Raw genomic sequence first — 11,759 nt, 5'->3', positions numbered from 1 at the left:
AGCACAGCTGCAGCTGCCTGTGAAATTTGGGAAGCATCTCCTAGTTGAACAATGCGTGATGGGTTCCTTGCAGAGAACCCCAACTCGTTAAACAGACACTGCAAGATTTAGTTTCCAACCTTTTACATTAAAATTGGATCTTCCACAAACATTATATCATTTGAAGCTGATAGCTTGTTGGAGGAATGAGTGTTTTACTGACTTTTCTCTCTCTCTCTCTTTTTTTTTTTTTTTTTTTTTTTTTTTTTTTTGGGTAACAACACAGTATTTACAATATTTACAAAAAAGCAAAACATCTGTATGTGGCAAAGCTTCACCGGCATTCATGGTGCTCCTTGATAATAGAACTGAAAGCGTTCTGGTGCAAACTGGTCTTCACTCTTTTTTCCCTTTGTCTTCTGTTGCAAAACCAAACTCTCACGACTTCTTTCTCAAGATTGAGCCCCTCAGCCATCCTCATAATTTCCTGAGAAGACGGCTTACTTTGTTCTCCAAAGTGCCTCTCTAGGGCTTCTTTGGCAGCAATGCTGGATACAGGGGTAAAATTTCACCTTTAAAAACTTTTCTGTACATTCAGGTTTTCACCACTAGTTCAAGAGAAAGATCAAGTAACGGCACTGAAGGCAGTGACTTGATTCGTTTCATCTTTCTTTACGTAAAGGAAACCCAAAGCACTAAAAATACTCTAGTTCTCTGCCGACACGAGCAGCGTGACAATTCTGGCATAGGGTGATTAAAAGGCAAAAATAGCATCAAGTTCAGTGAAATTTCAATGTTAATTATAAAACAGTTATGCTTCTTGATGTTATCTAGGAGACACAGCTACTAGTTATGAATGGGGTCACAGGAATTGGAGCAAGCCTGACCACCTTTCTGCCCCAGCAAATGCACACCAGTGGTGTTACCTGGTTGTGTCAAATCTCTTGGGTTTACAGAGAGGAAAAGAATCACTTAGATTTGGGAAACACTGTGTGTTTTGCATCTCACTCATTATAGAGACAGCACCAGAGTGCCCCTAGAAATCACAGAGATTATGGGCAGGTGTTTTAGCCATCATCACTTTTTCCAAATGTCTGCCCTCATCTGTTCCTCAGAGTCAGCAGCAACCAAAGCTGAGTGGTTTGCTAAACAGAATAACTTAATACTGTTACTTTTTCTTGTTTTCAGACAGAATTTGCTTCCAATTTCTGTTACATATTATAAAAAATACCTCTCTGACATGCTTGGGTGCCACCAGGAGGCATCCAGAAGTTTCAGCAGTAGCTGTAATTTCTTTGGACACAAGAGGGCACTTCATACATTATTCTGGAAGTGAGGTGCAGGTATTTGCTACAGGAATACAGTATCTGCTCGGGTTCTAGTTATTTCATCTGTTTGTCTTTCATTTACAGGTCAGTTTTTCAATATTTACTAATGCTTAACCAAACTGGATAATTAATACCATGGTGTTCTGCACATATAGAAGTATAGAAACATCATTACTTTTCACTAACAACTTCTTAGCTTTTGAACAAAGTATGAAATATTATACTTTCCACAAACTCAAATTTAGACATTTTTGCTGTGGTCTAAGTTAATTTAGTTCATGGGACTTTTTCTTATACCATTAGTTTGTCTTCAAATATTCATTAAGAATAGCTGAGAGTAAGGCTACAGAGTTCAGATAAAGCCCATCTCCCTTATTAGTTTCAGATCTTTAAACTGAGGTGCTGTATGCCTTTAAAGGAATAATTAAAATTTTCTTACTACACAGGATTTTGTCCTGAACTTCTCCTCAATTATCCATGCTCTGGACAACCTGCCCCATTTGTTAATCCCACTGCAGTGGGGTTAGACATAAAAATGCTTAAATACAGAGACTGATTTTATCAGTAGGTGTTAAAAACCAAAGCCCACAATACTGGAACAACAAATTCTAGTGGGTTCCCCTTGCCAGGGATACAGGGATGCTCTCAGCTCACAGCCCTCCTGCAGGCCATGCTCCATGAAATGGGGAAGGTCTTGGCACTGCCACTTGAGTCCTCACTGGCCTGTAGAGAAGCTGGGAGGAGAAAGTGGCCTCTCAAGAGTAAAGCTTCATCTCTTGTGAGGTGCTGAGATGAGCTATGAAGCACTTTCCATCCCAAATTCACTCCTAATTGAGAAGCATCCCTTCAGAGGAACTTTTAATCAGAATCTGGGCTATCTAGAGGAGAATGAAGTACTCCAAACTCTCATTTTGCCATTTGGGAGGGTTTCTTGGTGTTGTTTTGTGGGGTTTTGTGGGTTTGTTTGTTTATTTTTGGTTTGTTTGTTTGTTTTTGTGGGGGGCATTTGTTTGGGGTTTTTTGTTGTTGTTGTTGTTTTGTTGATGTTGCTGTTGTTTTTAATAATATATTTTGCCAGCCTACTCAATTTCCATATGGAGCTGAGACTCAAGAGGTGGTAGATGTTGGCCACCAGAGTTGTGAGAAACAAGAAAAGGAAGTTTCCAGAACAACTCTGGGTTTTTTTCCTTTTAATTTATTAAAATGTTTCTTTGGAACTTCAATGAATTTAGTGACAGGGGTACAACAGGACACACAAAAGCTTTCTCTCAAGCTTCCCAGACCTCAATTGTCTGGCAAATTTATATAGGTTTTTTATTGTATCAAAATCTATATGTTTATTTATTACACCAAAATAAAGCCATTTATTTCAGTACACTGTAGAATCTTCCAAAATTAAAATAAAGGTGGTCTGATACGTTACTCATTATATAGATAGAATAAATTTTGACTGAATTAGAATAAAATATATTTTCCTGTGAAAACGTGTGGTTGAACAGAAGTTTTCATTTGGGAAAAAATAGTACCTTTGGAATGAATTGAGGGTCTGGAGGGTTATGCTGGTTTTTTTCACTACAATGTTTCCAAATACTGAAACTTTCAGAAGCACAAGATGTAGATATTCATTAACAGAGAACAGCACATTGACAGAAGAAAAAGAAGCATCTTAGCTAAAATTGTTTCTAAACTGTAATGACCTTAATATTTATTACCTTATGGTGGTTCTGCGCTTCCTCTTCCGTTCATTCACTCCAACTTTTTCATTGTACAAAGCTGTATTAAAAAAAGAAGAAGCCAAACAACAAAAGCTGGCAGTTACATTCCACGGGGACTGGAAAACAATAACAATCATTTCCAGAAAAATAGTCACTGTCTTTGAAGGAGGAAGAAAGCACAAGAGAAAGTGCTGCTGAAAAAGAGGAGCATCACACACAGGATCTTTCCACTGTTAGGGTGGTTGGACATTGTTTTACCTCCAACTATAAATAGTTATAGGCAGAAATGGTTAGAAGCAGAAGTCCTTTGCTAGTGAAAAATCCCTGTACACTGCTAAATGGGCTGTTCTGCAGATCCTACTCTGGCTTTCTACTGGAACTGGTTTGGTGGGACGAGACTGGAAGAAATTTCATCCAGCAGCCCAAGAGCTGTTTTTGCTATTCTTTACACTCCATGCATTTCCATTTTCCCCTCCATGCTCATCCGAAAAAAAAAGACAACTATACTTTAATACAAGCACACCTCAGCATTTAAATCTGGTAAAACAAAATCTTTAGTCTGTGGAAGACATATAACAGTCCTGAAATATTTAGATGGGATCCTGGTTGAAGTGCAAAAGAATATTTAGAGGGTTTTAGTTCTCTACCTCCCACTTGTTCTGCTTCCTCCAGCCACTTGGACAGGATGGATTTCAGTTTGCACGCGTTCTTGAAGCTCAGCTGCAAGTTCTCAAACCGGCAAATCGTGGTCTGGCTGAACTCAGAGCCGTGCACAGCAGCCAGCGCTTCTCCAACGTTGGTTTGTGTATAACCTGCCAGAAGCAAAGAGGAAAAAGTAGCCTTGAAGCTTTCTAGGAGGGTTACTTTCCTTGAGATATCAGCCCTTCACTGCTGGCTCTCGTGGACAGTGTGTGCTGCAGTGCCTGTAGGCTGAGCTTCCTGCAGACGTCTCTGAGCTCACCTCAGAGCCATGTTCAGTCTCCTGGTGGTTTCTGTCAAGTGGGACGCGGATTTAGTGGAGTTTCACACTCCAGGATTAGGCACTGGAGAAGGATCCAGACACCCCATGTCTTTCTGTAGATAGTGCAAGAGCAATAATCCGATCCCTAGAGGCACTGCTGGTCTCCTGGCATTTGTTGCAACAACTAAGCTGAAGTCATCAGAGAAATGCTGTGGTTTCCATGCACTCTGACTTTGCATCAACAGCTCCCTGTTCATTTCTCTGAATGTGGATCTGCCGTAGCTGGGGGACTGGATCATCATCCTCCTTTCTACTTTGGTGCGAGGATGAGGCACTATCTCTTAAGGCACTCAGAGTCCCATGAGGCACCTTTTAAACTCCGTTTTGACTGCACTAACTCTGAGTCTCTCAGTCCCACAACTCTGTTTTGTCTTGTAAAGCTCAAACTCAGATTGTTTCTCCTGTGCAGACTACATTTCTGCCATTCTACAGGCTCCATGTCATTTGCTTGCATCAAAGGAATTTTTGCTCCCTCAAAAATTCAGAATGAAGATGCAGTGATTAACTATGTGTGGCCTGGCAAATGTTTTTCATCACTGTGGCTGACATCAAATACAGGATATACAGGAAAAGTGGCCAGTTTGCAAATATTTTAAACTCTGGTTTGTTTTATTTCTGTTTAGACTGCAAATGGAACATACTGGCTTTCTAGCTATTGAGACAGTGCACACGTACCCCAAATAACCTTATAATTTTTTTAGATCTATAAGATAAAAGGATTCTCTATAATTCTGTTGCAATGGGGGGTTATATAGTGATGATGCCAAGAAACACAAGGCTCAGCCCACATTTGTTCTTAACAGTTATTTCACAGCAACAAAAATATCAATTGCTTCCCAACTGTGTCATGGCACAAAAAAATTAACCCGGAAGAGAAGCTTCCTACTGGTGTGAAGGATTTCCCATGGATGTCACTCAGTGTATATGAAATGACAGTACACCATCAGATGAAACGCTCCATGGGGAAGAGAATGGGTATGAGAGGTTATAGCATGTCCTGCCCTAAATTGCAGATAATTTGGAGCTGTGCAAAATATTGCACCTGACACTGAATGGAATTTATTGAACAGCAAAAATTTTCTCCTCATTTAACACAAATAAGGGCAGGAAAGTTTAAGGTTTGCTTTCTGCAAACTAGAAGCTGGAGTTCATTAATTCCACACAAGTCTTCTAGGAATGGAGAAAGTTTTACAGGGCAAGGCAGGATTAGAGTTATGATCAGCCAGCAGCAGAGGCCAGACCATAAAACACTCAGAAATAATTGGGCTTTCACTGGAACCTTTCAGCCTTTTGCTCGTGGACATAAAGCACGTACCCAGCTTGATTCTCCGTAGTTTGAACTCGTTGGCAAATTTCTCCAGCTCCCTGATTTCAGGGGAGTCCATGTCCACGGGGTCCTCCACAGACTTGCTTTTCCTTCGGAACTCCTGCTTGAATTCCGTGGCAGTGGGATCATCTGTGAGGAGGGGCTGAGGCACGGGAGCGAAGCCGTGGCCCAGGGCACAGGAGCCGGCACTCAGCGCGTGCTCCGGGAATTTGTACAGGCATGGGGTCAGACCACCTGAGCAAGGAGAAAACTCATTGCAGTGATTCTCTGCTGCTACACGGCAAAAACCTCCCCTTGTTTCCCGGTAATCCTGGTAATGTTAATTAAATTGATGCCTTGGGAAGGCTGTTCCTGGGACAGAGACTGGACAGAGCTAGGGAACAAAGCAGGTATTTATTGAAAGGCCTCCAGGATCCACCTTGGGCAGGACAGGGCCTGGCCAGGCCTACACCCAAGGGGGACTTAGAACACTCACAAAATGGCTGCCCAGTCACGAGGCCTTACGCTTTTATGAGTTTTGGTCCATTTGTGTATTGGGGTTTAATTGTCCAATTACAGCTTCAGGCTGTGAGGTCCCATCCTTTTGTTCCTGCCTCCAGCCACTGTTTGTTCTTTTGGACCTGAAAGTTGTCCTTGGTCTTCAGCAGGAGAAGGATTTGTTTTGTCCCCCTACTCTGTGAAGAGGGCTTACTGGTACTTAATATGAGGCTCAGAACTGCGCCCCTGGGCAGCACAGAGTCTGAAAAACATGAAAGCTACAACTTAAGGCATCAATATGTGTGAGAGAATCCAGGAGTTAGAATTTCTAAGGTATATTTTTCTCTTTCTTGTCCCAACACATGGAAAACCTATCAACAGCCCCTTTCACCAGCCACAGCCATCATATTACTTAGCAAACCGTGAAACACTTAAATAAGAGGCAAATGGCCTAAAACTTACACAAGTAAAAATCCATGCTCAAAATTGGAATTTAGTGGCACAACAAGATTGATGGGTCTGTGTCATTTTGAGACACTTAAAATTTGCCAGTCTCTATTTTCTGGTACAAAGAATATTTCCATGTAGATGCCATTTGATGCTAAGACAAGATACTATCTTGGCTTAGCTGTAGCATAAAATTTCTTTCAGGAAAGTACACAGGTAAGAGCTCAAAGGAAAAAAAAAAAAAACCAACCAAAACAGAAATCATTCAGAATGATCCTTTGAAAAAGAAATTGCTCAAGGATGAAACAGAACTATCTTTCACTACACCTTTTGTTCACAAATGTCAGATTACACAAGGAGATTCAGTTAAGAGTGAAGGCTGGTTTTATTTCCCTAGATATTGTATGTTGAGCTAGAAAGTCTCTGAACTAATGGAGGCATGGGGGGAATTATTGGAGAAATATTAACACTCCTCAGTGTATCTGGAGCAGGAAGTAAATTCCGGGTTCTCAGGTTACTCTTCCCAATTTTCTAAACTACGCTAAACTGTGTAAAGAACTCAGAACTTCATTAACCTCCCACCCCTTCCTCCATTTATTAGGGTTAGATTTTTCTTCACTGCCCCAATTACTCCCATCAGTGTTTGAGGTTCTACTCCCATAGAATTATTTCATACACTTCACAAAGGATAACCAAAAAAAAAAAAAAAAAAAAAATCCCCAAAATAACGAAAAATACTTTAAAAGAAGGGGACTTGCTTTGCAAGGCGCTGACACCGTTTACCACGTTGGCGTGGGGCATGCTGCATGTCTGTAAGATGCGAGTCTGGGAGAGGCTTGCTGAGAGCATCTCTGGAGTTGCAGGCTTGATGCCTAAGAAAATAAATACAGAAAAGAAGATGAAAATAAGAAAAGAAAGGAGAAAAAAAAAATGTGTTTATCTTGGAATTAAATAATTTCTGAGCAATGTAATTTATTATTACTTATTAACTTTCCCCTCTCTTATTTAACTTTTTGTTGGCAAAAGACAGAAATGCATGATGAAATAGGAGCATTTGGAAATTTGCGCACCATGAAGAAAATCTACATTCTGTCCCTATGCAGATATATTATTCTACTATGCTGATTCACTCTGATATTGCCTTAATTCTCAAATGAAGTAAAATTCTGAGTTTGATTTTGGATTGTTTCCCAGTCCCCGTTATTTCCTGGGAGTTATGTTAATTTGGTTCTTGTCATTATCTCATTGACTGCTACTTCAACTTGCACAGAATAAAAGTGCCTCACTCTTACTGAGCTTGGGACAGGGAAGAATGAGCAGGATGCTAGCATGCATTCATGAGTGTAAAGATCCATCATCACGTGGCTGATCTGCCTGCTGAATTCAGCTATCCCTTCATTATGCCATCATTTTATTTTACAGCTCAAGCCAGGGCTTCATCAGCCCAGGTACCAGTAATACACAGATATATTGGGTATGTCACTCCTGGTCCCTCAAAAAGTGATAAGAGGTGAGGGAGCACCTAAAATACAGAGTAATTTCATGAGAGATGCAGAGGCTTGGGAAAATCTGGGCACTGGCCCTGAATTTCCTAACCCTTTTTCTAACGCCTTAATCCAAATCCCATCTTCTTTAAACAATTGTCTTGGATTGGTCCCTCTGAAGGAAAACTGGCTAAAATCCAATTGCTGACAGCTGAGGGTTGGTCTCTTACCTGCCATCACCCCGTAGGTGGAAGGCTGATTCCCATAGTGACAGGAGGGCACGGAGTAGTGAAGGCCTGGCCAAAGGTGTCCCGGCATTGTCGTGGCAAAGCCGACGCGTGAACACGCACGAGTTGGGAGCAAAGAGAAAACAGATGGGACTTGTAAGAATTCAAGATTCAAGACACAGCCTTTAAGCTTGAGGCTTCTGTGCAGTTGTAACCCCTTCTACGAGCATTTAACACATGGCCACAACCATCAGGTTAACAGGGACACGTCTGGGAGCACTGCCACTAGAAATAGTGCGACACCCTCTGAGGAAGGACTAGGAATTGTCATGCTGCCTCTTGATGAGTTGCTTTTAGTATAATCCAGGGGCATAACCCAGTTTACAAAAACTGCTGAGCAGGGGAAGCATTGCACTCCTAAGAAGGAGTTCCTCTCCCCTCACACAACTGCCACATCCTGATTCATTCAATCTCACACAAAAATTAATTCTATGGTCTTGGGAAATTGCCTTCACTACTGAGCAAACTCTGCAGTGAATGAAGGCCTGGGTTTCCAAAGGCAGCAGTTTGGGACATGTGCTTTGATGTGTCGAAAACTCACAATTTCTTGAGTGCCAGGCAACAAAAAGCATTTCAGAGTGTTTTGGCATGGTAGTAGAGAAACAAGATGGTAAGTTCTGGATTCTTCTAAAAAGTCAGGCCTAGACAAACATTTTTCATCACCAGCAAACACACTGTTAATTTATCTCTAGTGTTTTCACAAGGGTATTTCAGATCTGTGCTCAGTAATAGCCAGTGCCTGAAGAATAAGACCATTTTTTGCTGAATGCAATGTAGAGATATGGCTGTTTCTCACATATAAGTGGGAATAAAAATGCATGTACTGCCACTTCTAACAACTGCAATAAAACAGAATATTAAAAATTAATGTTCATGAATATTCAGATATGTAAAACCACATTTTAAAGAACACAGTCCTGTTGTTCAAAACAGTCTGTTTAATTAGGGAGTAGAATCTTTGAGTTCTGCAACAGTAATCATAACAGTAAAATGCCTTGTTAAAATACACTTGTATAGATATAAAATCTACTAACACAAACATGCTTATACTAATGAAGATGCAGTGAAAATAAAGACTGTGTTAATAACTGTAATGCATGTAGAGCAATTCAACTTTTCTGTTAAGATCTGGGTCTTTTTTCCATGATTTTGTAGTCCACATACTATAACCTTTATGCATGAGAGTACAATTTTTGACTTGTTAATAATGATTTAAAATTAAATAGTGAGGATGATGCTATTTAAATGAAATACTAACAGTTAAAGTGTTGAGGATACTGCAGAGCATCAGCTGAATGACATGGCATTCTATTTGAACAGAAGTATTTTCACCTTTCTTGTGATGAAGAATTGTTACATTGATTTTTAAAACTTCTAACATTTAAAATAAGTTGTTATTCAAAATCCTTTCACCATTACATTGTACACAAATTCTCCTCACATGTGCTCAACAGAGAGGCACTTTGTATGACAGTTCCTTAATCCATGCATGAAATGTGTAAATCTTGACTCATTATAGTTACCACCCTCTGTCTCTGCTTTCCCAGGGTACCGTTTTTTCACAGGATCACCTTCTGGATGTGATCCTGCAATCAAAATTTCCACTGACAAATGCAGTGGCATTTTTCCTTGGGTGGCAGATACAAAATACCAAAACCTAAACCTGTAGGAGGCGAGCAGATGCTTTGGGCCAACCCTCATCGTGTCCTTTCCGTCACAAGTCAGATCAATCTAGAAAATACTGCTGTGATACAGACACACAAATTTGACCTAATACAAAATTTAAATTCTCCTATTCCCTGCCACAATTACTAACCCACAGATGTATTAGGGTATTTTGAGCCTCTTGCTTGATGTATAGGATGATCCTGTTTTCTGTTACCGATAATCAGTTTTCACTACTTACATTCTTTTTCTTTTCATTAGAATGCTATATTACCAGTGCTTTTTAGGAAAAAATCTGGTTTCTTGTTAAGGCTCCAATTAAAATTCTAATGTTAATGAAATTTCAAATAAATCAACTATTTTTTTTTCTGTTCTTGAAGGCCTTCTGTCAACAATTCCTGTATTCAAGAATTCTACCTCTGTAGTATTAAGGCTGCAAGGAAACTCTTTGGCTCAGATATGCAGTGATTAAATAGTCCTTGTGTTTATATGCATCTAACTGGATTATATACACAAACATAAAAGATTCAAAAACATTGACAAGGTTTCTACTACCCATTTTGAACATCCCACTTAAACCTTAGTCTTGATTCAGTTTGCAATATGCCTTGCAAAGCAAAGTTTTCCCTTCTTTAAAACTCCCCCAAGTTATATTTACACCTGAGGTATTTAAAATATATTTCCTATTTAATGCAATTTGTAATATTTTAAATTATGGTTACATAATAAACAACCTTTCAATTAACCTACTTCGCAGTTATCATTGAAGGCTGTAATTATACCAACAATGACAGTGTTTGAACCTGTTCTAAGTTGGCAACATATTTGAGACTAATTTCATAACAGACTTAGAGAAAAAGTTGTATTTAGCTAAAACATGAACATTTGTGCTTTTCCTGATTCACTCATAATGCAGAGTTTTGTGAAATTGCTTCTGCTTTGGCATAGTCCCAATCGTACATAACACTGATACTTAAAATACTGAGAACTTGATGAACTAATATATCACCCAAAAAATCATAAATGAGAGCAAGAGTATTTTCAAAAAGTACCTGTAGACACAACATTGGTGGCATGGTTGGAGACCTGCAGGCACTCTGCAGCGCTGTGATGCATTATCAGAGGCAGAGAGGGAGAAGAGTCAGAATTCAAGGGCACAAAGGTGTCTGAGGAAGCAAATGCTTGGCAGCTCATACCCTCCAAGAGGCAAGAGAGCTGCCTGTCCCGTGTTCTACACCAGAGGAGATCCTGCAGGATTTATGGCACCTCCAACTCTATTTCAAGATTTTACCTGGATACACACACAGAGGAGGGCTCTGGAGCACAGGGAGGTCGTGTGCAGGTATTTATACCGCTAGGAAATCCCTTTATCCATTTTAATGTTCTTTTCCCAGCAATATTGTTACCCTGCCACAGAGCCCCCTTCCTTCCCACACAAACACAATACGTGTCCAATTAATGGGGGGGCGGGGGAAGAAGAGGGAAACCAGAGACATGATTTGGTAGATATTTTCAATTAGGTCTTTTGTGGAGGACAATGACCAGAAAAGAAAAAATAAAAGTATCGTCTCCAAAGTCCGTGGCAACAGACAAGTGAGTTTAATACTAAGTAAGTTTCCACAGTTAACACCTGCCTCCAAAATTTCATCCAGGCAATTGTCTGGAAGGCAACCTGTCTGAGAGCTCAAACAGAAGTCTGCAATAGTCAAGAAACTATGGCAAAATAATCTGAATTATCCTAATTCCCAGCAGTTGCACAGTGATCATTTGTCTTGACCTGTACCAGTATAAATCAGAGATGTGTAATATCAAGCAGCTGTTGCCAGAAGAAGGTTTTTGAACAGATAGCTTTCCATAAGCATGATGTGCTAAATGTTTATCTGAATGCTTATCTAAGATGAGCTCTTGACAGAGTCCACGGTGTCCCTTAAAACTCGTTCACGGTTCTTTCTATTAATTTATACTACTGCAGATCTTAAGTCTTCTCTAGAAGGTCCTAAGTAAAATCAGGATACTTACTTAAGGAAAA

General features: G+C 40.0%; 1 protein-coding gene across 1 annotated transcript in view; it reads right to left on the bottom strand.

The window, feature by feature from the left end:
• Positions 1 to 313: 313 nt before the first annotated feature.
• POU1F1 (POU class 1 homeobox 1) overlaps positions 314 to 11,759 on the bottom strand; it is a 148,020-nt gene continuing 136,574 nt past the window's right edge. Inside the window, exons 9-15 of the mRNA XM_058419518.1 lie at positions 10,783 to 11,021; positions 8,009 to 8,158; positions 7,053 to 7,166; positions 5,359 to 5,604; positions 3,670 to 3,834; positions 3,020 to 3,080; positions 314 to 527 (exon numbers count right to left, since the gene is read on the bottom strand). Coding sequence (XP_058275501.1) covers positions 314 to 527; positions 3,020 to 3,080; positions 3,670 to 3,834; positions 5,359 to 5,604; positions 7,053 to 7,166; positions 8,009 to 8,158; positions 10,783 to 10,924 — 1,092 coding nt within the window. The 5' untranslated portion in view covers positions 10,925 to 11,021. The remainder of the gene's footprint in view (positions 528 to 3,019; positions 3,081 to 3,669; positions 3,835 to 5,358; positions 5,605 to 7,052; positions 7,167 to 8,008; positions 8,159 to 10,782; positions 11,022 to 11,759) is intronic.

This window comes from Hirundo rustica, chromosome 2 (genome assembly GCF_015227805.2).
Source record: "Hirundo rustica isolate bHirRus1 chromosome 2, bHirRus1.pri.v3, whole genome shotgun sequence".
NCBI classification, from domain to species: Eukaryota; Metazoa; Chordata; class Aves; order Passeriformes; family Hirundinidae; genus Hirundo; species Hirundo rustica.
The sequence above is the reverse complement of the archived record's forward strand: the minus strand, read 5'-3'. Positions and strand labels throughout refer to the sequence as shown.